This window comes from Pygocentrus nattereri, chromosome 17, assembly GCF_015220715.1.
Source record: "Pygocentrus nattereri isolate fPygNat1 chromosome 17, fPygNat1.pri, whole genome shotgun sequence".
Taxonomy (NCBI): domain Eukaryota; kingdom Metazoa; phylum Chordata; class Actinopteri; order Characiformes; family Serrasalmidae; genus Pygocentrus; species Pygocentrus nattereri.
In genome coordinates this window covers 27822189-27849873 of record NC_051227.1, presented here as the reverse complement: position 1 = coordinate 27849873, position 27685 = coordinate 27822189, and the positions used below count along the sequence as shown (strand labels likewise).

Sequence of the window (27685 nt, the reverse complement as noted above, 5' to 3'; positions counted from 1 at the left end):
AATTACACTAAATACTCTCCATCAGACTACAGGTCACAGCAGTTGAAGTGGGTAAGGAACACTTCAGATAACATAATTAAGCATTAAGACAAATGCAGTACATTAGATAACCACAGCAAAGAGTTACACTATACTCTCACTTTATTACAGGTACTTCTTTGAAGGTCCATTTTGCTGGTGTACAATTAGACTGTAGCTCATCTGTTGATGTTAAATATTTATTAATGACCACAAACCATTTTTGGCTGAATCCATTTGGACCCACGCTTGAACAAAGACACAAAAAGTAAAAGACACTAAAAGGTCATTTCATTAAACAAACCAAGTATATTTAAGTTTACTTTATGTAGTATGTACACTAACATCAGTGTACTTGTAGTATACTTGTAAGTGTAACACTTCTTGGGGCTAAATTGGCCCACCATTTTTTTTTAATTATGAAAGTATACTTTTAAGCATACTTTAGGTGTAAGAGTAGCAAACTTTGAGTACACAGCTAGTTCACATCCAAATTTTAGTTTGTTCTGCAACTATTCTGCAAAGTAAGGGCTGCACAGCTTCAGGTTTTTAAAAGTCGACAAATTCTGTGACGAAGCCAAACGCCACAGGTCAGTACAGCGCAATGTGTCCTGGGTTGTATTCCTCTGCTGAAACTGGAGATACGGACCCTGAAATCACCAGGCTCCTCACCTGCTGTCTTCTCTGAGGCTTTCATATTGTTAGTCTTATAATCACACAATCAGCAACGAGTCAACATCCTGCTTAAAATGCCATCGCCAAGCAGTCAACAAGACTAGTCTGTGCAGCTCCTACTGTGAACTATACTAAAAGTGAACTTCCTAGTTCTAGTTAAGGTGTACTGTTATTTATACACCTCTGACTCACTTTCTAGTTTATGAACATGCACACACACAATGTATTTTTTATATTCTGAATTAAAATTTTATGTATTTCAAATGCTCTCCAAGAAGTGCTTTCCAGTTATATAGAGATCTGTGCATTCAGCATTCATTCTAAATTGTTCAGAATAAAACCTTTTTCTATTAACTTACACTGAAAGTAAAGGTTTTTTTCCCTCTCCTGTAAAATGACTGTTTTGCAGATACTTGTTTTTCATTGGATAGCAATGATATGTAAGCAGCTAGTGAGCGGAAATGCAAATTATGAGTGTGAAAAAGTGAAAGTTGAGTGCATATCATGGAGTGCACATCATTTTCTTTAAAACCATGGTTATTGTTTGTGACCTACTGTATATTTCCAGTGTAAACCAAATTTGGTATTATGATTAAAATAACAGTGACATTAAATAATGTAAACACAAAATATTCTTTATTTTTTCCTCTTCACCTAAAGACTACACAGATTCACTGCTGTAGCTCTAAAAGGTATCTACATTTGCATTTTATTTACAGCCCATTTCTTGCCCTCTTATTTACAGGTTCAAAGAGAAGCAATAGAAACACACTGTTGAGAACAAACAAACAAAAAAAAATCCAAATGAGCCCAAATCCTTAGAAAAAAATTACAGCCTCACAACGCAGTTGTCAGTGCAGTCACCACGATGCACATTTTTTCCTTCAGCCAGACTTTTTTTTTTTTTACAGCAATATTGTCCAACGTATTGTCACTGTATCCAACATCCAATTGACAACAAAAATATGCTTGACAGTATTTTACAGACACTTGATCACTGAACTACTCTTCTCCTCAAACCTTCCCCAGTCACATAAACAGCTTCAGTCAGAGACAGATTTAGCTACTGACCGCTTCCATGAGGGGTGCCAGCACGACACCATGTCCAACACATTAACACCATTTTGTTCCACCTCGTACATTTAAAGCCAGAGCAAGGCTACACTGGACGCCCTTTTATGTTCAGCGCATAGATGAGCTATAGGACACATATAAGAAGCAGCAAGTTATATCCAGGTGGCGGGTTGCCAGATTGGCATGCATGTAAACCCCTCAGCTAGTAGACAGCAACCTACACACCTGCAGATGCTTAATGCATCTCAGGCAGCTGTGGGACTCAGTGGGGTCTCGTCTTTCACATCCAGGGCACTTAAGATTCTGACCCTCAGGCATCCCACAGGGCTTTAAATCTGTCCTTAGCCCAGTGTTCAAGGCTAGCACTCCACACCTTGAGAAAGGGAATGGCTAAGCAATGTGCTGTCTTTTTTTTTCTTGTGTTTTAAGCATTCACATCTCTTGCACATAGGGAACAAAAGAGGAGGAATATTGCTTTAAAAAGCACATTACTAAAATAAATACTGTTATCCTTAAAAGGAACGGTTTAGCATATTAAAATCTTTCTTTTCTTTAACAATTAAAAGCAAACAAATTAATTTAACCGATTGACATTCCCAAACATATATATACTTTATTCCATGTGTCAGAACACTAGGCATCGTTCAAATACAACAGTTAGCAGTAAAAGGGACAACAGTTCACATTTTTTGTAATGTATTCACATTAGTTATACTGTACTTCCATATATGCAGCTATGAAATAAAATTTGGAGTGATTTTTGAACTATTTTAGTAAAATATTCATTTTAATACAGAAACCTTCTACTACATTTTCAAACAGTGCCATTTTCATTTTCATAAGACCATGGGGAACTATTTTCTGTTTCGCCACTTATTTGGACAAGTCTTTTTTGGACAAACTCAATCCTTTTTTATCCATTTGGTCAAATTTGGACAGTAAAAAAATACTAGGAACCAGTCAGGAAACGGCATGCGACACCGTGACAGGAGTCGAGGATGAATGGGCGGGAGAGAGGGGGTAATTAGAAGCCTAAACAACAGACACCGTCGTCCTCCTTTGAGTGTGGCATGGTCAGGCTTTCAAGTATAAAAAGAAGCGAATAAAAAAAAAAAAGAATGTCTCTCCTTGGCTGTGGTGTGGGGAGGGGGGCAAAGGCAGGATGGAGGTGAAGCTGAGTGCCAATCTGCTCCACCTGGCAGCAGAACCAGCAAATGACCATAATGCACTAGCAGCCAGTCTTCTAGGCTTTCCTTTGAGCAGATCTGTAGACAGGGAGGCAGAACAGAGTAGCTGACGTCGCCATATGCCATTCCTCTAGCAGCCACAACTCAAAGGGCAAAGACTGTTGAGGAATTCCAAAAAAAAAAAAGAGCACTCAAATGTCTATGAAGTGCAACTGCTTTGCAAGCATGAAGTTCTTTCTTTTCTCTTTTTTTTTTTTTTTTTTTTTTTGAAAAAAAGTCAAGACACATTTTAAGGAAATAAACAAATGAAATAAACTAAAATTAAACAAAGTGGTCACGTAAGCAACTTGTCTTTGGCAAGAGGTCCCGGAGTCCAAGTGGCACCGTCATGTCACCTGCGGCCCATTTCGCTCTGTCGCAGAAAGTGGACGTTGCTGACGCTGTCAGCCAGCTCAGGGAACTGGTCCACGGAAACAATGTAGTAGCCCTCGTAGCCTTGTACGCGGCCTGAGGCCAGAAGCTGCTGCCTCTCTCCGTCTGTCCATGTGCGGGTGCCGTCCTCGCCCTGCCGAAGCCTGAGGCGCTCTCGGGTCCAGGCCGCATCCACCACCCTCTGCCTGGCCAGCTCCAGCACCCGGACCTTTTCCTCCTCAACGCTGCTGCCGTAGCGCACATTCAGGCTTAGCGTGCCATGCTGCAGCCTCACATCTGTGATGCGGCGTGTCCGGCCACCCAACACAGCGTTGACCTGCGAGACTGACACATTCACACCCGTCTCCAGCGTCCGGCGACCCACCGTCATGCCTAAAAGTGTCAGGTCGCCCTCTACTGGCCCCAGTTTAACAAAGTAGTGTGTGTCAATGCCAGCAATGGTGAAGTGAAGGTCCTGCAGGTAAATGGCCTGGTCTAAAACGGCGGCCAACCGTCGGTCATCCTCGTTGGCCAGGCTGATTATGTCAGCGCTCACACGACCCTCCCGGATGGCCAGTTTCACTCCTTTCCCAAACATTGAACTTCCTGAAGCAAAGGACGTGTGGCCAGGTAACTGCTGGCAGCCAGCACCACTTGCTCTGTAGATCTGGTCAAAGCGCTCCAGCCGGACGAAGGACTTGAGCTGTCTCTGGACCTCACACTGGACTCCGAGTACAGACTGCACACAAACACAAACAAATTCAGGTGACTGACATTGACATTCACAGTAACATTCATATTAGTTAAGCTTCAATTTCGTAAATGTTTCTATCTGTAACTTCACTATGTGGAAGCACAGATGTGTCAGGATTCAAAACAGACTAAATTATACACATATTATATTAAGTGTTTACTCAAATATTCACAATAAGTAGAGCTTGGTGCTCATAACTCATTTAAGTTTATTTCAGTTGACAGCAAAGCTCCTCTTACTAATGGTAGACTAACAAGTTACCTAGCTACACGTGCTAGAGGGAGCGTACCTATGTTGTCACGGCACAGATCTGTATAGGATTCATCATAACTCAATTTCATCAAGGTAACATATTAAAGAGTTACTAGTCCTAGTTTAAGATCATGTGGTCACCAAAACTAACAGGGAACAACGCAGAGCAGATTTTTCCAGTGGGAACTCACTTACCTTTGGCTAAGCTAGCCTCATTAAGCTAATTAGTTGGCTAAACTGTTTTTTGAGAAGTTAGAGCATATCATATTTTAACTTTATGAATGATTGCTTTGTCTGAGTTAGGCACTCTGCACTGCCCATTTATTGTTGCTGCTAGTTGTGTAGCCCTTAGCCTGCCAACTAGCAAGTTAGCAGAGTAAACTTAAACCAGTGTCAAGAATTCCTAAGGCAAAATATTGAAGGGTAAGCTGACAAGTGCATGTTAAGAACAGAAGAATGGTAGATGTCATTGAGGATGTGCATTTTTTGGTAAGGGAATTTTGAAGTTCAAATAATATTATCACCCATAACAGTCCCAGAGAACATAGGAAGCTGGAAATAAAGGATCCTTGGAATGGTGGGATGGTGCCTAAATTAGCTAGCTTGTCATTCTAGTGTAGTTTTTTTACATTAATCGGTTAAACACATTTAACAATGCTGGCTAAGACCTTTGCTCCCCTACTTGCACACAAAATCTCTCACCCTTTTATGTAGCTACAGAATTCTGAACTGTTAGAAATCAGGCTGATTAACTCTAGATGAATTATAAAAATACAGCCAGTGTGGCTACAGTAAGGGTAAGTAAGTGAATTTATGACAATCCATTATTCAGCTTAAAGCAGCTTCATAGCATAACCTAATATCTCTGTTTTCAATATCATGTAAGACTTATTTTGCACTGGGCACATTTACTGCTCAGAATTGGCTTCAACATAAGAAAGTCTCATTGCTACTACTTCTGCCATGACCACGTCTCTAGGGGTTCTGGCTGAAATTTGAAACATCATGCTATGGCTGAACCCAGACTAGAAGCGCATGGCATGAACACTAAAATATCTGCGTTTGGTTTTCACACCCTTTCTGCCAGGCCCTGCAGCAGAAGGCTTGATTGCACCTCCCACCTCCGCTACCGCTATTCCCGAGAGTAAGTAACGTCTACTGATGGCTGGTGCAGGATGGGTGATCTCAGCAGGAAGCAGCCCTGTTCTCCCCCACATTCTCTCTTTCTCTCTCCCTCACAGTCCAAAATCAGGCTGCTTCATTAACACTTCAAAACATCTTTCATTTCCTTGCTATGACTATGCCATACAAGCCGCTCTATTTTGTGTTAAGGTGTGCGAACGCATGTGGATTAAGCACTGCCAATGATTATTTATTTTATTTTTATTTTTTACAGCTTTCTTTGGTGACTGGGGCTTGAAGCACAGCTAGTTTAAGTCTTCATTTTGTTTTGCCTAACAGAATTCTAGTTTATTTGATCTTAGTGGTGACTACTACTTCACTCACTGTTCCTTTCCTGACAGTTATCTATGTATAGTTTTCTCAGCAGACCTTAACTGGTTCTAGTATGATCTAGATCACATTAAAGGCTTTTTTTCTTGCCAGTAATAGCCATTACCAGTCTTCAACAGTGGTTTCATTGAAGAGAAATAATGGAAAAAAAAGAGGCAGGGGGTTGAAAATGGTGTCCACTCCTGAGGCTAACATGGATGTTATGTGGAAAGTGCCTCCTTGGGGCTTGAAGAGTGACCCTATCGTCTAATATCATTTGACAAGAGATTCTTGCCCCAGAGAACACAGATTTGAACAACATGGAGAGATGTATGGGATAGGGGAGGGGGGGATAGTTGCCAGCCGCTGGTCATGAGTAGGTCCTGCTGAGAGGCCCCACACCAAAGAGCCGCTGGCAGGGATGACACACTGAAAGCCCTGCTAGCATTAAAGCACTGCACCCAGACTACTGCTAACAGCTGATGCACATGCCTATTCTACTCTCTCTGTCCTACTATATCTTTCTCTCCCTCTCTGATGGGTCTCCATAGACCTCTGCCTGGCTGTGTCCATCTCTCTCTCTCCAGAAGGACGGCTGAGTAAGAGAGGTTTGCCAAAAGGCTTTAACCTAACATTTACCTTGCATAAAAATAGGCCTTCATAGGTAAATATGTCTGTCCATTTTTATAGATAACAGCATATCACTAGTCATCGGCTAGCATGCACTTCTACATTACATCCAGATTCCAGTTGAAAAGTTGAAATACACTGACTAGCCTGAAACTAGATTGCAAAGCAAAAAATAGTGTATGTGTTTCTCTGCTTTCTGTACCAGCTATTCACTCTGACTACCCAAAATCTGCAGACCAGGGCTGAGACTGTGAATCATGACAATACTCAAGGTAGTAGGGTGTAACGAAACCCCCCAGTTACAGCTACAGAATGCATGTTTGTTCAAATCTGGTGTATCGGGATGGTAATATTTGTCCTGTGGTTTGTCCCTGCGACATCCCAGCTGATAAAAGGCATCAATCAAAGTAGCATGAGGTGGTCTGACCTCACGCAGGGCACTCAATCCAGGCCAGTGATCAAAGTCAGGAGCTAACAGTGGACACCACCAGGACCACAAGTCTACACGCCCTGCTCATTTTTCAAACTAGCAGCTCTTCTAGGTGCCAAGGCCTGTTAAGCCTAAAATGGCACAGAGGGGTAGAGAGATTAAAAGTGAAAGCTTGCTTCCCTGCCGTTTCTGGAAATTTACGATGTGCAGCATCCATCACGTTCAGTTTAAGAGTACAACGAACCCATGCTTCAAAGAGCCGTCAATTTAATTACAAGAGGTCAGCTATTTGGAGGAAAGACCAATATAGTAATAACACAGCCCTGAGCACTGTTTCTGCAGTCTGCTGGAGCTACAGCTGAGAATTGGTAGGGTGTGAATGTGCTTGGTTGTACTTGCTGCACTCCTGAGACTCGTACCAATATTCGTCAACTACTAAAGAATTAGCTATAGGAAGCATGTTAAGTAGGCTTGAGTCAACTGACGGTAGCATTGTGAGTCACCGATAGATTTCATCATGACTGCAGTTCAAGATGGACTGTTTAAATGTCACAATGGCAGTGTCCGCAGGTTAAGATACAATAAAGCAATTATATTTGTCACACAACTTTTGTTTTCTTTTAGTGTGTTTTCTTTTAATGTCTAGGTCCTTATCAGTCTATATGTGCTGTTTGGCATTACAACATTCTCTAACAACAGTAGCTATAGGCTGACTTCATGGTAAGTTTTAATATTTTAACAAGAAGTGATTTATAGGCTGTAAACATGCAATGTATTAAATGTATTAAAAATTAGCAAAAACTACCAAAACCACTTCAACAACTACCAAAACATAAGCAAGTACAATGTTGGCCAAGTTAGTATGTATTTTCCATGATTTAAGCAGGCTTTTGTGTAGTGCTGCCGCTATTGAGCTGAAAGGGGTTCTTGGAGAAAGGAGCCGTAGAAAAAGCAGTCTGTCAGTCAGTGCTCATGGCTTGCAAGCTCACGATGTGAAAAGTGATGCTTGAAAGCGGCATGGTAAAATAAGCATGGCACTTAAATTGGGACATGAGTCATGAGTTGATTAGCATGCATTCTCCACCTTTTGTAAAGAGAATGATCTTTGTATGAATGAATGTTGTAAGTAATTATTTGATTAAATACATTTACACAGGTGGTGAAATGCAAAACAGCTCCCCCTGTATAGGGTCAACTCCCCTACTCAGACACAAAAATACTACATAAGTTGATTTGATGTTCCAGGAGTAAACCACTTCTACCTTGAATCAGAACCCATCTAATCCTCATGGTCTTTTTCTCTGAAACTATTTTGACCGCATGTACATGCTCCCTCGTGTAAACATGGTAAAGAAAATATAGCATCTCTGTCCTGAGGCTGATTCAGATAAGCAATCAGACTCTTTCAAAGAGCTTTAATCTTCTAAACAAGTTTTAATACCAGGAATAATAGTAATGACATTCTAGCCATGTAATAAAGTAGACAGAGCAAACATTTAAAATATCAAGTCCAAACAAAACTAAACTGTTTATGTACTACATATATCTGCCATAATGGGGTAGAACCACTCCAGCAATGTCTTTCATTCTGGTGAGGTTTTGAGTACTTCTAGGAATCTTGATAAAATGCATTTTCATATATGAAATAATTGGACCACTTTTGCCACCACTCGAAATTTTTAAGCAAGATGTAGTCAGGTTTTACTCCGACATATCTGATAAATATCCTTGTTTCATGCTTTCTCTTACAATGGTTACAGCATTTTGAGACTACTCTAAAAGCATATAAAAAGCATCCACCTGAAGCGAATGGAGGAGCTATTGCCACACACGTGAAGGAGTGGCCCCTTCCTCCTCCCTCTTCATCTCACTGGGTGCTTTGAATGAAACATGGGCATTATGGAGCAAACAACCTACTCCAGCCTCTCATAAGAGCAGTGCTACTGTTGCAGGGGCCATTAGTGGATTTTTAAATGCAGCTGCTTTAAAAGCCCATAAATGACCCCATAATTATATGGCCAAAAAGCAATTTGGCCAGCAATTAGAATCATTTACTTCCTCCCAATAAAAAAGGGAAATAATGGTTGTCAGTGCACTAGTGCTGATTTATGGGTGACCAAGTAGCTATTTCTACACTGAAAATTCGAGGGCTTAGGCCATTCTTTCTGCTTCTCAGTTCCAGAATAAAATTGATGCACTTGGAAAAGCACAGAAAGAAAACAGTGATTCCAGTGGGTTTTTTAAAACTTCTGGCAGAGCACAGAAAATGGGGAGTGAAAAAGGAAATTCAAGAGTTGTCTCAGAATTGAATTAGGCTCCTTCTTCTTTTGAGAGGAGCCTTGAAAGGGGCACAGAAGAGAAGTTGTAAGACAACCTCTGGAGAGGAAGTCTGCAGGTTGAAGTTTGAAGGGTGTAGCGCTGCTCCCTGGGGGCTGAGATTTGGCCCGGTGGAGACTGCAAACGCATCGCAGCCATGCATCCCAGGTGACTCAGACTCAGCTCATGCTGCACACAGAGGAACAAAACCAATAGCTCTGCCGGGTCTTGATGCCACTGCTTTAACTTTTAACAAGGCATAACGTGGTCCAGTTCGCCATGCTTAGACCCCTTTCTCCAGCCATTTTGAAATTAGCCAGTAGTTCTTTGTGACCACTCTTACTTTTTCTGTCTGTAAATACTTTCAGAACAAACCAAACACACTGACAAAAGTCGGACAAATTAATCAACTGCATATATCTGGGTCGTGCTGTGTAATACAGCTACAATTCATTATCACAATATTTCCCAAATAATAATAAGTTTCATATCAGATGATTTTTTATTTTTCATTAATAAAATTAACCCATGATCACAAAAGATAAATTTCATGTACAACAGTAGAAAATGGTGAATTTTTTAGCTTGTTTTAATTATGAATGCTGATCAGACAGATAAAAGAAGCTCAATTTCTTTTGTTTACTTGTCGTAAAAGCCACTGGTCAAGGCATTCACTTTTAATATGTACTTGATGAAGAGACTTATTTGACTCTTCTGCTTCTCTCTTTTTTTCAAATTATTCTTGAAATAAACCTGACTGTGAATAGCTGTTACCTTTGATTTTTCTCCTTAGAGAGCCCAGTGCTTTATTTTTTACACCTTTTTTACGCCTGTGCTGTATTGCTCATACTCCACAATGAAAGAAGAGATGCCTAACCACGGTAGCAAGACTTTTGATGACAGTAAGGTGTCCATTCCCATGTATAAGATTATGTTGGACTGATGTAAAACTCTCATGAATTCCTTCATCTTGCTCTTTAGACAGAGGTGCCTTTGCTGAATATCACATACATAGCAGATTTCAGTACCACACATGAAAGTAGCTCACACTGGAACTGAAAATGTCAAATTCACTGTTTTTTTGCTGTTTGCCTTGCCACACACACACACACACACACACAAAAAACCCAAATCTCTCACATATGAAGAAAAAGATGGGTCACTTTTATCTGCAGTATGAACATAGCCTTTGATACCTTGTTTTCGAATGGACTGGTTTGTTAGGTTTTCTTCTCTTAAAATTACACCAAAAGCGACCACAGAATTGAGAAAGAAAGAAAACTTACTATTTATTTAGTTTTAATATTCTGAACTGTCTTCTCAAGACAGTGTGAAGCACTGAGAAAATGATATATATTACAATTAATTAAGGGTTTGTTATGTAATAATACCACTAGAAAAAACGGTCACCAATACCAGTTTAATGGTAAAAGTGCTATATCGTGCAAAGTCTGGGTGAATTCTGGGAAAAGTCTTCACGTTTAGGATTAAATTGTAATGACCTGTTTGCAAAAGCAATATCATTAAGGCAAATGTCTCATTTAAAACACTTCAACTGAGAGAGAAAGAACAGCTTCCACAGGCTGCACTCCCTTCAATAGATCCTGTAAGCCCACATAACTGAAAAAGAGAATTTTGCACGAATGCTATACAGAATGTAGTACAATATCTCTGGAGATAAAGAAGAATCTGGGCTATCAGAAGCTTTAGAATCTCTTTTTGGGTATGTTGCTTGCTTCCCTATTCTCCTTGTCTATGTGTGTGAACCAAGATGAACCATGTCACACTAACTGCTTCCAACAGTGGCACATTTAAAAACTCATATCTCAGAAGCCTGAAAGTGCGCACATTTCACACCTTTAAACACCTGTCTATTACAGTGCATCCATTTGCAATAAAGGCTTTACTGATGATTTATTGGCATGACAATCAAATATTCAAACTGTGTGAACAGAGGGAGCTCGTCTCCTACACTTTCACATCATATTTAACAAGGATAGCAGATACATTAGAATGGTCTTTTTGTTTTTTATGGCAAGAGATCTGCAAGAAACAGGGTGTCTCTCGGTGTTAAGAAACCACACAGACATCAACGCTTGCCTAATCCATGCCACTATCAGGGAGTAACCTGACCCTTGAAGACAACAAGCAGCTTATCAATAATTCAGGTGACTTAAAGGAGACACAAAAGGTTGATAAGCCCTAGAGCCCAAGTATTTCTGTGGCCTGTGACAGAGAAAGAGACACACAGAGAAAGAGAAGACAGCCAAGATCTTACGAAAGTGAAAGCAGGAGGAAAAGCAAGGGAGTGAGAGAGAAGGTGTGTAAGGCTGAGCTGAAATCGATGGCCAGTGGTGGAGGAAATGTGGAGTGAATTTCCCTAATGGCAGGACTATTACAAGAGCTCTTTATTTTGACCCCATTCCCTCAGCTTGAGGAGCCAGAGCAGAGGGCGGGGTGCGCTCGCCTGTGATTTGGGCTGATTGCTGTGGGCACCAATGAGAAATTGCAAAACTGAAGGGTCAGGTTACTGAGAATGAAGTTTGCAGTTGGATCTGAAGGACAAGTATGCAAGTTCATTTCGTCACCATCAGATGAAAACCTCCATAATAATAATAATATAATCTTCTGTTTACTTTACTAGAGATGCACCCATACAGAAATTGATGCTGATAATGTTCAAAAGCATATATCTGTTGATTTTTATGCTGATACATTTTATAAAATGCAGAAATTGAGACTAGAATTGATTAGATCAGCAATACCAAGAAATATCAAAAATTATTCATGGAGGTTCAGAAGGGCAGTAAAATGAACAACATGCAGGTATTTTAGCACAGAAAGTCAGCATCGCCTAAACTTTATGTTCTCCTGGAGGACAAAAAGAGCATCAGATATTATACTATATAGCCATAGAATAGCTTTTTTTTTTAAACTTAAGTTCAACTTTACATTTTTCACTCTTGAAAATCTCATTTACAAAAATAGTTATCTACATAGCCCTGCGATGGACTGGTCACCTGTCCAGGGTGTATCCTGCCTATGACTGCTGAGATAGGCTCCAGCACCCCCCCGCGACCCTGAGGGAGAAGTGGTTTAGAAAATGTGTGTGTCTGTGTGTGTGTGTGTGTGTGTGTGTGTTATCTACATAACCATTCACTGAAATGTTCTCACACAAAAAGCTTATGAAGGCCATTGCAATAAACATCTAAATACTTAATGAGGTAGAAAACGAAACTCCTATGAGCTGTGGCCCTCCAGGACTGGGGTCCGATACATGTAAGTTACAGTAAAACCATGGTATGTATGCTAGAATTTGCAGTAGGCTTACCTTGGTGCTGTCCCACTCTTGTGTCTTCACTTGGGTATGAATAAGCTCATATGATGGCTCCATGGCATCTGTGACTGGTTTGCGATATCCAGGGATGACATTATACAGCTGAAAGCCAAATGTCACCAACCAGCTATTCACATCTGTAATGACAAAACAGTGATGACAAACCTATTTAGAAGGATGCAAGCACCTGCACTGACTCACCAGTCCACCTTCCCCAGCTGCTCTTCACCTCTCTGACATTGCAGTGGTCTGACTAAACTGCAAAATATGATTCATTAAGAACAAGGACATAGGTCAAGTGATTTTCTCCATGAAATGAGCTCCCCTGCACTCATTACAACAAAAAGCCTGATTAGTTTGTGACAGCAGGCCAAATGTGATTAATACTCCAGAGGCTACAGCATCTCGACCAAAAAAAGCTGATAATTCCCACCACTTCATTCAGACACACTGCACTGATAAAACTTTCATCAAGCATTGCACAAAGTCAAGTAACAATGCAGGTCTGGTTCACAGCCTGCACTTGATTGTAATCCACATTTCATGCTTTCTCCTGAGCCAAATGTCTCATCCCTTCCTATAATCAGAAAATTGTGTATTGAGATTTGTTTACGAAGGTTGCAAATGCTTTCAAATTGGTAGATAGAAAGAGAATGAACCTTGACCAGAATCAAATCGACTTCTGAGTGATTTTTCTCTACTGTGTCTAATACATTTGTCATGGACAGTAAAATCATTGCTATAACAATTGAATGCATTTTGGCATCTGCTCCTTTATTTCTCTGTCTCATCACATAAGGTTCTGTTAAATAAGAAAGCGCTAAAGGACAATAAAAAGACCCCATGTAATTCCAAAGTGCAATGGAAATGCCAACACAATCAATCAAGTTGAAGATTAGAACTTATTCTATATCTAAATATATCTAAATATCCGAAAGTCGCTTTAGCATTCCTCTGGAGCTAGCTTCAATGCTATTATTTAAAGCGTAGTGGGTAGCTGTTTTGTTGAGCGTTTGGTGTAGCTAGCAGGCAGCAATGTTAGCATACTAAGAGACTGCAGTAGGAGGCCTATCTTGAGAGACATGTGCTGGTTTTAATATTCTTTCATGCACATTATAGTTCAATTTAGTAACTAGAACACTATGTCTGTGCTCCAAGATAAACAATACGTGTAATAGTCGCCATTCTTCATCATTAATTTTCCATTGGCAGCAAGGGCAACTAAAGCTTTGATTTCAGTCCGAAAAAGCCTGTATAAAGACACTGGCATAGACTACAAACACGCCTATAATATTTTGTTCTCGTCCAATAAAACTGTTGTTTAGCTTCCAACCAGACAGAATCTGATACAACAGCTCCTGGCTCCGATTTGTATGACCCCCATTGTGTTCTCTGCTTCCACTGAGGAGCATTCACTGCTATTACCTCCCCCATGTACTGAGGCAACAAAGACTGTGGGACATTTTGGGGGGGGAAACCTGAATACTGAACAGACAGAGGAAGCTGTTGCACCATCATGATTCCTGGGGAGCCTTTCGAATGCAAAGCCTGAAAAACTCCCCAGGCTGAGGCCTGGAGCACAGCCTGAAAAATGACCACTTCACTGCAGGGAGGACTCTCTTAAAAAGCAGTGGAGCTCATACATGGTGTTTCATTGTTTATATTTCAAGCTGTTAGTCACGCTTACATGCTGACCATTAAATAGGTTCCACTTAGTATGGAGAGCACAGTTGGAGTAGGCCAAAAGGCCTTTAGCAAAGTATCACACTAAGCCAAGACATAAATCAAAAGACATCAATAGCTACTCAAAGATCACATTTAAATGGTCATATAGTCACCTGTCATGTAGCACTTGGTCTCTTGTGTGTTGCTCAGAGGGTTATTGTTCTTGAACATGTAGAGGTTAAAGGGCACAATGTTGTTGTTCAGCTGCTTCCAGATGTCATGGTCGGGTGTGGTCCAGCGGCCTGCCAGGACGTCGTAGTCTCTGCGGCCCATGTGCACCAGCTTTGTGAGTGGTTCATAGAGGCCACCCTGATAGCCCACCACCAGTTGAAAGCTTGGGTTTGAGTCCAGGTAGACCTCTCCAAATGCCGTGTGAAGGATCTGCTTGATCATGAGACCTGAACCACTGAATACAGCCAGTGGTGTGCCAATGTTATCACAGGCCACATAATATTCATCCCCACTGCTTAGTTCCATGGCGAAGAGGTGGCCCTGAAGGTCATAGTAGAGTGAGGTGATCTCTGAGCTAGAATGGTTGTACATGTGGGTGACTCTTGTAGGGCTGGACAGGTCTGCATAAAAGAACTGTAGATGGTGACCTGAGCTGCTCCTACTGGACACTCTGCGGCCCAGACCATCATAACGATATTTTATGCTCCATCCGCCAACCTTGCTGTAGGCCCTGACCAGCAGGCCAGCTGAGTTGTATTCAAAAAAGTCATTGCCTCTCTGCCTGAGGAACCCATCTTCATCTAACCTGTACTGGACATCTCCAAGTCGTGTGATGCGGTCCCGTATGTCATAACGTAGTGGAGTGAGGCGGGCACTGTTGCCTGGACTCAGCAGGTGCAGGTTACCATTCAGATCATAGCTGTAGCGCCACAAGGGCTTGTCATTGATGGACACCACTTGGAGCTGGCCATCAGCATCGTACTCATACGTGTACCGTGTGGTATTGGCATAAGGCCCTACTTTTAGCTCTTTGGCTACCACTCGGCCCATGTTGTCATACTGCACCATCATCCAGTACATCAATGAGCGAAAAATCTCGTACTGAACCTCTTTCACTCGCCCGTAGGCATCAAAGTGTTTGGTGTGGGTCATGACAGCTGTTGTAATGATCTGGTTGATGTCATAGTAGATGACTCCAAACTTGCCAAACTGCTCTGTTTTACCAGAAACGTCATCATAGCGGTACAGATCAATGGGCAATGGCGTCTCATTAATGACAGCTTGCATGCTGGTGACTCGGAAGCTGTTGTCATAGTTGTAGTCAAATCGGGCATTGACCATGCCTTCCTCACTGAAACGGAAGATCTGTCGGTCAATGAGAGGGCCAATCTGCCGGTAGCGGATGGTGCAGGTGAAACCCTCACTCTGTAGACTGACTGTCTTCAGCATGCCTGCCGCCTCATCATACGAGAAAGCGACCCGTGTGGTGTCGTACAGAATCTCAAGCAGACGCGAGAGCTTGCCGTACTTATAGATGATCCTACGTCCCGTGCCTTGGTGAATCGTCTGCAGAAGCAGGCCATCTTCGGTGTAATCCTGCAGCACAGTGGCATTGCCCTCAGGAGGCCTGTATGTGTTTCTATAGTAACCAATTGAGCGGGTAGTCTCTAGGGTCTGTCGGGCCACGTTGGGCATAGTGACAGATGAGAGACGGTCGTTCTTGTCAAACTCAAAGATGTACTGTCGCTGGCTGTACAGCAACAGCACCATGGACTGCGGAGAAAAAAAATGACCAAGTGACACTCAGTATGCTTGAGTCAATGAAGCATGGTAATTTGTAGCACATTTCATAAAACTGCCTGAAAATGTTAAACCGTTAAATGTTAAATTCTCTGCCCAGCAGAAGTGAAGGTCAATACAAGCCCAGAAGTCACATTACGCTATGCGACTAACTGCACAACAAACTGTGGGGTGTCACAGATTCACTTCAGGGGGTCTAAAAATTACAAATAGCTTCATGACGTGCTGCAACACTGGCTGAGAAATGTTGCAGGGCAAATTCTCATTAACTGGTGATGAAACCATCACCCCCCACACCTCCTGCCCCAATAATAGTACAATAATATTAGTTAACATGGAGGTCAAGGGTAGAATGTCCTGGAGTGCAAAAATGTAATAGGATGCATTTTCTTCTTTTTTTCACTCCAACCTCTGTAAAAGGCATTTTTCACCTAAAATGCTTATGAGTGATACCTTCAAAACACCCAGAAGGCTACTCAATTGGTACTGTCAGCATTTCAAGACTTAACAGGATGAGTAGTTGCCATTTTTGAATCAAATGCAAAACCTCAGGTTTGCATTCCTTCCTAAAGATCTCTGAGCAAGAAAGTGACATTTTTTTTCTTCTAACAGGGTGCTATTTTGGGTAGAACTACGCTGTCAAGTTGTCAGCAGTAACATTGCAAAATGTGAACAGAGTGATTCAGACAGCTTTAACTGAGACAGGCTAAGTTAATACTCCATAATACAACACAAAGGTTCAGAACACTGATGGGTTAAAAGGGTCTTGAGTAATTGTACTTTATAAAGCAGGATAATTATTATCTTTATGCATGACTACAAAGGGTCCAAAGCTGTTTACCTTCTCAAGGTAAGTATAGCTCCATGACTTGCCATCTGCAAATATCTGAGAAGTGATTCTTCCGTTCTGATCATATTCCATTCGGACGGACATGGTGCCCCTTTGGATGCCAGCCACATGCCCACCAGGGGAGTAGGTGACGTTGACCCCATTCAGCCGGCTACTTGGAGCCCACAGGGTGGGTCTGCCTGCAAGGTCATAATGAATCCTCAGAGTAAACTTCCTGTGGTCGTCATATACTTTCTCTGTTCGGGTGATGCGGTCAAAGTCCATGGACAGTAGGTTTCTGTTATGAACCTGTTAAAAAAAAAAAAAAAAAAAAATGGAACACAGATTTAATTCCAAATTTTCTGAAGGTGGCAAATAGCAAAATAAATCTCCTAATTCAGAGACTGGAGCCAGTTAATCATCAAGGAACACTTTAAATTAGGCCATTGTGTTTTTCAATTATAACAGTGTGGTCCTATCTCTGAAGGACAGAAGCTACTGAAGTGGTGCTATTTAGATTTCTTTCCATATTTTTTTGTGTGGCATGATTCAGAGAAGAGAGTTGGTAGGAGTCCATCTGTCAGAGTGAAGAGAATGAGAGAAGTTTACTGATCATTATTATCACTCATCTAGCATTTAAGAAAAGTATTAGCAGGAAGTAGAGGACTTTTCATTTTACTTTGCCATTTCCTTCTGTCGAGACTTGGGAGAAAGTCAGTGGCACTCCTGAGAGGAAGATACAGTCAAAGACTCACTACAGGTCTCAAATGACACACCACACTGACTTTCAGCTCATCTCTAATAGGTAAGGGCCTTTTAATCCCGGCACATGCTGAGATCAGAGAAGAGAGGCACTCGTATGAAGGTGGTAATCCACAGGGCACATCCGGGTCAGTGCAGAAAGAAAGAGAGGGGGCAAAATTACTCACAGTCAGTCTTTGTCTACAAGCGCCATCCATCTACTGAGGTGTGCTCCAGCGTCACATTACACTAGCATAGAAAGCCAGTGGAGCAGTAGCTACACAATGGGGGGCTTAGAGAGCTCATTCCAAACACATTTAACCTATAATCCTGCAGAGGGTGAATTCAAGTTTGTCATACTTAATCTATCTCAAATTTCTCTTTTACTGCACAAGTTTTGTTAAGTAGTTTTCAAGGATCTGACCTGCTCCAGTTACTTTTTCTGTGATGACTATTTTATTCTGAGAATACGTTCTATGTCTTATCATAGCTGCCACGTCAAAATTTTATGATTTTTTGTTCTGAAACTGTATATGTTGTGAAATGCCCTTTTACACAGTGCGAGTTCATCTTTATATTAACTTACTTAACTTTTCATATGAAAATTGTTTACATTAACATACATAAAGTTAATCACATTGTTCTTTAAGTTTCAGGTGGCTGACTAAAATGTTACGACAGCAGTAATACATTTTTAAAAAATAACTCACTATATGTCACATGAAGTCATATGACTCACTGTCCTAACAAAACCATGTGCCTTCAAACTGGTAACAAAAATGTCCTTAACTGTAAGTTAATGTAAATATATTTTATTCCTAGCAATTTTGGACCTTTTCAGTAATGGCAATAAGTCTGCTGTTTTGCATGGGGATGACATTTCTGCTGCTGTCCTGAACCTTAAATTTTACTCTCACTAGATGGGTCTACAACAAAGTATCATGCACCTGGTATACTCAAAAAAAAGAGAGAGAGTAAAAAAATGAGATACACAAAACTCAGAATTCATATAACAACAATAATTAAATTCACTTTGCACAGAGAAGCAATAATGTCTGACATAATAAACACATTTCTGATTTCTTTCTATTATTCAGGCAATTATGCCTTCAGATTTAATAAGCACCTTTCATATATGGCAGTGATGGTTTCAGAAGATTTTAGATTTGTTTTCTTTCAGCAATGAGCTTTTGTTCTGAGGTCGAAATGCTTAGCAAACACCGTATAGTTAAGCTTATTGGACCATTATGATTTGTTTCTTGAAATAAATTCATTTATTGATTTATTTAATGATAAGAATTTTCATGTATTGAAAGCATATTTAAGTCATCATTTTGGGTTGGCCAGTGGCAAAATTGGAAGGGCCTAGGCTCCCTGGGCCCTATCCTCCCACTGCCACTCATGACAAAATGTTCATATAATGTAAAGTTGCTGTATGCTATGCTGAAATAATGTAGAAAACTAATGTAGTATACATGGTTTCGACATGATGGTGATTATATACATAACCACATAGTGATGATAATGGCACTTTTCAAATCATTCTACTTTTAAATAAGCAGTTATTGTATGCCAATTCTGAGCTTTTGTCTACAGAAGGTGGTCTAAATGACCATCTGGGTTTTTTTCTCTATAACGCTGTGTAATGAAAGCATCATTTTCCTCAGACCCTCTCTCCTTAAAGCCGTGTCTCTCTGGTTAAAGCAGGCTGATCACTCCAGGTACACCAGCACCCAGCTTGGCAAGGCTTAGTAAAGTCTTAAAGCAGCTTTGTGTGCTGTTGTTGGCCGCCGTCCAGCGACACTGGAGGATGCTGGGAGGAATGGCTCGAAAGTGCTTTTGCTCCTCGCATGCTGGGAACCCTCGTCTGTGAAGGGACAATTATACCAGGGCCAATTAATGTCACTAATACCTAATTGAGAGGATTATTTTACATTAAAAGCAAGGAGCTTGTGAATAGGAGAATTCCCGGCAGGGGTGGCAGAAGACGAGATATGATTGCTTTTTTTTTAACATCTCTTCCCCTTATTCCTGATGTGAGCAAGCCAGTGCCCTGCAGTTCTCTTACTCTTCCTTTAGTAAGCCGCTTATCCTACAACAAAGACAGAGACCCATGCAAATGATCAAAGACCCAGATCAAAAAAAAAAAAAAAAAAGGAATGTGCCTTGGAAATACTCACAGGCAATCTTTGCATCATGTGATCAGCCCAAAAACATACCTGCCACTATTGACAGACTATCACATAGCACTGAGAGTGAGGCTTTCGGTGGAGAAGGTTGATGCTGAGTGAGGTCTGCTTTCAGAAGGCCTTCTCTTCCAAGGGCGTTCTAAATAGAACGCTGGATTGGTTTTGATGTAATAAAGAGGGAGAAAAAGGAGGGAGAGAGAGATGGAAAAGGCTGACTGCCCGTGCCAGGCTCTGGTTGAGCAGAGGCCCAACAGGCTGGAAAAAAAGCTCTTTTGGCAGCGAGATCTCAGGCCTCTAGAGAATGGAAACCCACTCAAGGGGAATGCTTTAAATTGGACATTCCTTAAAACAGGCTTGGCTTAGGCAAAGCAAGGGGATATGAGAAGGATTTTGGGTTGTGAAACACAAGCAAAGACTACTTTCAAATGAGCTAAAGAGATCAGGAACACAACAGAAGAGGGTAACTGATCAAAACATGACACTTGTACGATAATGCGATTCTTTTTGTTTAACAACTACTTCCCTGAACTACAGACATAAGGTTTCTCAACTCTTTGACAGAATATTAACACAATCTTTAACTCATGTCCTACAATTAAAAAAACAGGAAACATGGAAACATTTGTTGCCAGTGTCACTACTGAAACTGTTCTACTCAACATTCAAAATTATGTGAGATCTGCAAGTGTCTGTCATCTGCATTTTCATTAGAGGCAAATTCCAGTTTTGTTTTGCAAGTCCAATATTTGCTTGTGCCTCTGCCTTCCATTCTGAACGTGTCCCTGCCGTCTCTGTGATAAGAACTGTAATCTTATTTGCTCAGTGTGATTTTTCGCTTCCTCGAGCAAACACGCACGCTGTTGTGTTTATCGTGTCTGTTTGGAGGCGGTATAGGACACCGTTCTAGTAAATGCACACCAGAATATCCGAAGGACTGTCAATACGGGCTTTGTGTGCAAAGCTTTGAGGGCGGCTTTCCGGATGCGAGCATTTTAGAAGCTTCATGCAGTGCGCAGCAGAGGGAGAATTTCCCCCATTACTCTCACAAAGCCCCAGGGCCGAGAGGTGGCCTGGTTGCCATGGAGAGCGGCACAACCACCATGCCCTGGCAGCATAAGTCATGAGCTCTGCTAGGAGTACTGAGTCGCCACAGCGACAGGCACGTGGCACAGTAGCAAAGTAGCCTACACACACACACATATTACACACAAGTCCGGAGCTGCTGCTGACCCGATTCTAGATCCCCATAGCATATACGCCTTGAAACAGCTCTTCTTACATTTTATTTACTGATTTCTCAGTCATAACACTTCAAAACAAGCAGAGAATTCTCTTTAAAGTGCAGTGAAATTCAAAGGTGTGGACTTTCAATAGATACTGCGTTCATGAGTAGAAGGATAGATCGTTTATTATGAATATAAATTTGATGAAAAGATATTGTATGTACAGTTTTGCTTTGCTGAATTAAACACAACCCTTTACATTAGTGGCACATATAGTCAATGTTTGACATGTAAACAAACTGAAAAAGAAGTGCAGACGCAAACCTGTCAATGTAAAACAAATGTAATTAGTTGCGTAACTATATAATAACTGTATAATTAACTATGTTAATATTCTTGCCAAAACCTGTGAGTACCAAATGTAAACCAAGGATGTTAATGTGATTAATAACATTAATAACAGTTAATAGCAGTTTTTTGTAACGCTTTAATTAATTATTACACATATAATTTTTTTATGTAAATTGAATGGAAATAAAATGACAATAACTCTAGGCTTCTTGGTGTTGAGAACATGGGAAAGTGAGCACATGGATTGATTTGTGTGTGTGTGTTGGGAATTGTGTTGCTAACACAGGCAGTCAGAATCAAAGATCTCTTTCTGTCTAGCCCTCATCTCACCCTAGCAGACACTCATACACACACTGCCCCACCCTCTCACCACCACTCACACTCATACATTGACACCCACCCAGTCACCCATTTAATATGACACAATGTCATTTGACATGGCACTCAAGTTTACTTAATGATTCCAGCGAGGTCCATCTCTGTTCTCACCATTAGACTGCTCTCATGTCTAAATGCACACACCCTGAGGCCCTCCACCTATTCCACACATTGTCTTTCTCCCTTCCAAACAGGAGACATGGATCCCTGCGACTGACTGTCCACCACTGGCTGGATGTGCAAAACTTTCCTGCAGCCTTAACCCTGGATCAACCTCATTTACATAAGCACCAAAGCTAGAGGAAACAGAAACACACAGGCTGGATGCATTTGAAAGTAATTTATGCTGAATAAATCTAGATCGTCACTGTGCCATGGTTGAGATCACAGATGGGTCATCTTTCAATGGAAGCAGAGATGGGAGGCAGCCAATGTGGTTTTCCCATCACCTTGCTGTTATTACTGCATAAGCCAAGCTGTGTGGCAACAGGGTTGTGCAGATGTTGGGTTCTGTTACTACTGGGGTTGTAGTAATTATTTGAAAAAGTCAATGACACTGATTCTGAAAAACTGACACAAATTTATACTTTTAACAAGAAAACTCTCTATGATGGTTCACAATATACATATAATACATGTGGTCATTCTGAGAGATATCAATATAAGAAGTTGTGGAAGAGATTTCACTTCAAAAGCTTTTAAGTTTTTTTGCAGTATTAGAGAAGATATGAAGCAATCTGCTAAAGCTGGATCTATCAGGAGATTATGAGCGTCATCTTGGGGATGCCACAGCTGTGAAACACTGTGAGATGGGGGACATCTAGCTGGTGGGAGGAAATGGACATGACTAAATTGGGTGAAAAAAGAAGGAATTGTGTGTTTTGAATGATGAAATCAGCAAAGGAAGAAGAAAAAAGGAAGGCAACATATCCAAAGTGTGGAAATGTTTCACCCACAGAAGTGTGGTAAAATGCAGCATATTGTTGGTGCCATAACAAAACCTCATAATCCTCAAATAGTAACTTCACAGCAGAGGGAAAATATGTTTTTAATAAAAGTAATTTTAAATTAGTTGGACTATTTCTATTGGTTGTCAGAGACCAGGAGGTTTTCGTATGACACTGACAAAAAGAAAAGAATATATGTTTCCCAGTTTCCCACCTGAACATTAATTACATGTGCACATTAAAATGAAAACGCCCATGTTACTCTGCATATTCTGCTGATATATATATATATAAAAAAAAAGTTTCTGTGGATCTGATGTGACACAACTCAGTGCCCCTTCCACTTGCGCTCAATAAGGCCAGTGGCTGAAACATGGCTTATAGTGGCATTCGCACTCTTGTGGTGAATTCTACACAATCGTAGCTGTGCGACAGTCAGTAGACGGATGGAGATGTCAGAGTGGTACAGTGAGGAAAGCCTCTGGGTTCCATTCATCAGGGGAGTCATCACTGCCCCAGGCATTGACCTAGCCCTCAGGGTCACAAAGCAGGATGCCATAGCATGATGGATTGACCACTGAGCTGCACACACACACGTTACACACAACCTGACCTTGGCAGACGGCTCTGAGACTGCTGGGGCTGGGTCAGAGCACCACAGTGCAGCCATAAAAATGGTTATCATTCTAAAAGACAGGTGCACTGCATGGGCCTCTTCAATAATGTCCAAGAGCGCTGAGACGAGGGTAGAGAGATTATAATCAAGAGGCAATTACACCCAGAACAGGGACTTATGTGCTTAGATGAGTCACTGCGTCGGAGCTGTGTGAAGTTAACCCAGCCAACGCCGAGACAGCACGGCCATGCAATTACTGTTCTCTGTTAGAGCTTGACTGCCAGACTGGGTTTGTGGGGTGTGTGTTTATGTTTCTGTGTTTGCCAGGCCACACTGGGCACTATCTTTATGTGTGAAAGGGGTGTGGGCATGTACCACGCCTCAGGGATTTATGATGATGTGTGTGGATACAAACAGAGATTGTATCCCATTTGACTGTGTGGGCAGAGAAGAGTAAATCTAAACAAGTGTCTGTGTAACGTGTACGTGTCTGTCACCATCTGACAGAGGAAGAAAAGACCATGGATATATTTTCTTCCTTGCGAATGCATATGATGAACGTTCACACATTTACATATGTCTGACAAAGATGAGTACACATATTCAGAATAGGTGCACCAGCTGTAACATGCATTTATGTTTGTTTGCTCCTGTATATTTTTTGTGAATTTATTATATTTTTATTTATTCTTTTAGACTATTGGAAAACATTTCCAGTCAAAATGTCCATATTTTTTGACAAAATGTCCTCAGTGTAGGAAAGCCAAGACAAATCTGCCTTGTTAAATCAATGCATTCAGGGCACAGAGTACTGGGCAAAAGTCACAGACCACACTTTCGTCAATTTAATTTCCACTCTAGACAATTATTAAGTACAAATTATTCATTTTTCAGGAGATACGTCTAAGAAGATTAGATATAGTGGGGAAAAGGGGATAAAAAAACAAAACTTTCCAGAAATGTGACCATCAGATTAACAGTTCTTAAAGCATTCATTTTTAAGAGAAACAAGAAAATCAGGCTCTACTTCTACTTCTCTAAGTCTAAAAAAATCACAGGTTTTTCCATTATACTACTTTGAGAAGACAACTTATTGCTATTGGTCTGAACAGTCATGTAGCTGTCAAGAAGATCTTCCTGAGAAAAAGAAAATAGAAAAAAAAATGGTGTTGCTGGTGTTTTCAGAAAAATGGACTGTCCACTTTAGAGCCTAGAATCCTTTGACTGACTTCCTTGATAGATTTCCTAGCTATCTAAACTGAGCAAGTCTCCTAAAAGAATGGAAGTTGTAATAAAGGTAATGACTAGACACACTAAATACTGAAAAAAATATCAATCGACTTTGTTAACTATGATTCCTGCTTTCTTCCTGACACTGAAAAATAAATAACTTGCATTTAGTACATGTTCTGACTGGAAATTTTTCACAATAGCCTATAAGAAGAAGCAACAAATTCAGCATGGGTACTCAAGCACAGTATGGCTCACTTGGCAATGGAATTAGTGACAAAATCATCACAGGTCTGTAAATGTACTGCAACATCTGGTGGAAAAGCACATCTATTTGACCTCACATCTTTACAAGACAAAAAAAAAAAAATATATATATATATATATATATATTTTTTTTGTCTTGTAAAGATGTGAGGTCAAATAGATGAGGTCATATATATATATATATATATATATATATATATATATATATATATATATATATATATATATGTGTGTGTGTGTGTGTGTGTGTGTGTGTGTGTGTGTGTGTGTGTGTGTGTGTGTGAAACTCACCCTCAGTCTGCGTCCGTATACAGTCACTTGTCCTCTGGCTTGCTCTTTCCTCTGCCTCCACTCCACCAAGTTGAGGCCATTGTCTATGGGTAGAGTGACGTTCCTCTTGCTGACCGTTGGGTTGACCGTGCCTGAGAGTAGATGGGGTTCTGTATGCAGGGACACCTCCATGCCATTAGCCAGAACCAACCTCAGAGAGCCATCCAGCCCAATGTAATAACTGTTCTTTACTTGTTCTGTGATGGGAAAAGAGCAAAGCAAGAGAATTACAGTCTGTGTGGTTGAAGATCAGTCAATAACATTTGCACTACTTTCACACAACTCTGTTTCTGACACTGGAAAAAAATCTGAAGAACTTAACCCTATCAGACTGAACACATATATACATAACATTACACATTCAGAGATGCTGGATTTGCATGTCCACAGGCTGCATTTACATTTATCGGATTACAACTGGCAATACAAGCGACTTACAATTGGATCATTTTACATAGGTAGGCCAAGGTGGTGTTAGGAGTCTTGCCCAAGGACTCTTATTGGTATAGTGTAGGGTGTTTGCCCAGGTGAGGATTAAACCCCAGTCTACAGCGTAGAAGGCAGAGGTGTTAATCACTACACTATCCCAACCAGCCTGCATGCAATTCCACAATGGGCACAGCAAAATCTATTAAGTTGCGGTAGTTGATTATAATAATTGTGGTTATTGATTTGTTTTTAAGTTACAATAGGCCACTAAACTGTAGAATATATTCCCTTTCATATGTTTTTCTGCTCAAAAAGTTAAAGTGTGACACAAAAAACTACACATTGTAAGCTTTGCTAGATCATGAAAAAATGCAGATTTCTTTGAAAAACTCAAAGTAAGTGTCACGGTTGGCCCCTCCCAGTCCTGTCCATGTGCTCATGATTTGGTTTTGTAACTCCGCCCCTGATTGTATTCACCTGTCCCTCATTGTTACATGTATTTAAGCCTGGTGTTTGCCCCTTGCGTTTGCCAGTCTTTGTATCGTTGTTTCATTGTACCTGGTCTTTGTTTGTGTTGATTCTAGTCTTTGTTATGTCATACCCTAACTCTGTGCGTGTCGGCTCATTGACACTGGACTGTTTTGACCACGACCCTGGATTTGCCCGTAATAAATCTCGCTTATCTCAGCGTGTGTGTCCGCCTCCTCGCTCCCCCTTACAGTAAGTTTCGCCATTCAGGCTTCTATGTAATTTTCTGTTAAATGTTTTCTGTGTTTTTTTTTTTTTTTTTTTTTTTTTATCTTGATGATGAAAAATGAATAACTTGTACTTAATGGTAGTTTTGATTGGAAATTAAATGAAGGATGTTCTCTGACTTTTGCACAATACTGAATAAAGACCTTTTTTATTGAATGATGTGACACAGCATGGTATATAGTCATCCAAATCCTGAACTATCCCCACACTGGCTGAGCACCTGTACTAGTTTTCCTTCACATGATGATACCTGGGAACGTAGGTAGGTCATGTGGAGGTCACTTGATTTCTCAAATGACACTTTATGTGGTAACAGTAACCAAACAACAGCATGTTGATGTTGGGCATTGTAAAATTCATCAAACTGTGGTACTCTGGCAAGAAGATTATTATTGGTTTGTTTATCAGACTGACTATAAAAGGCCATTAACCCCTTAAAAGGTCATGCCTGAAGTTTTATTACACAATTCTGTAACTTAAGAATAGCTCAGACAGTTTGCATTGTAGTCTTTGCAGTAAATGAATAATACGGCTTAGTATGTAATAATAATTATAAGCCTTTATTATATACTAAGGCTTATTATTCACTTTTAAGGGGTTAAAGTGTGAAATATATTCCAATTCATGTGTTTTTGTACTTCAAAAAGCAATCTGGGACACAAATTTATGTTTAATTTACAGATTTTCAGCCTTGTTAGATGTTATTTACAAGTCTTTACAAGAAAATGAGTAACTCTAGAAAGCCCTGCAGAAGCAAAGCCTCTTTGTCCAAGGACACATACACACAGAGAGAGAGAGAGAGAGAGAGAGAGAGAGAGAGAGAGAGAGAGAGAGAGAGAGAGAGAGAGAGAGAGAGAGAGAGAGAGAGAGAGAGAGAGAGAGAGAGAGAGAGAGAGAGAGAGAGAGACCTTCAGGGTCAAGAGTATATGTCTATGGTCATGAAAGAGAGAAAGAGACAGAGAAAGAGAGGGAGTTCTAAAAAGAATTAAAAGAAAAAACAGGAGAAGAGCATTTAATATCATATATATGACAAGAAACAAGGCAAGGCAAAATGGAGAGGGGCAGCGCAGCAATGCCACCACTGCAGTACACAAGTAAGCGTCAGTCAGCACTTTAACAAGGCCCACCATGAATAAAACTCTCATTACTGGCCGCTGTGAATTAATGACTTGTCGAGAGCAGCGCTAATTATGCATCAGCGCTCAATCTAAAACACACAGGACTCTGCAGATAGCTTTCCTTCCCTTCTGAAAACACATGCATTCGTGAATCTTATGTAAACTAAGAGCGACAAACTCTATATTTTATTCTATGATATTAATATTAAAAATAAAAAGGGAAAAAAGG

At 40.7% G+C, this 27685-nt stretch overlaps 1 protein-coding gene across 12 annotated transcripts in view; it reads right to left on the bottom strand.

Annotated features, from left to right (window-relative positions):
• Positions 1–1307: 1307 nt before the first annotated feature.
• Positions 1308–27685, bottom strand: part of tenm4 (teneurin transmembrane protein 4) — a 246804-nt gene continuing 220426 nt past the window's right edge. For all 12 annotated transcript variants that reach the window (XM_017696788.2, XM_017696786.2, XM_017696787.2 and 9 more), the window contains 5 exons: positions 25115–25350; positions 16894–17190; positions 14414–16025; positions 12570–12712; positions 1308–4104 (listed from right to left, as the gene is read on the bottom strand). In XM_017696788.2, the coding sequence (XP_017552277.1) occupies positions 3346–4104; positions 12570–12712; positions 14414–16025; positions 16894–17190; positions 25115–25350 (3047 nt within the window). In that variant the 3' untranslated portion in view covers positions 1308–3345. The remainder of the gene's footprint in view (positions 4105–12569; positions 12713–14413; positions 16026–16893; positions 17191–25114; positions 25351–27685) is intronic.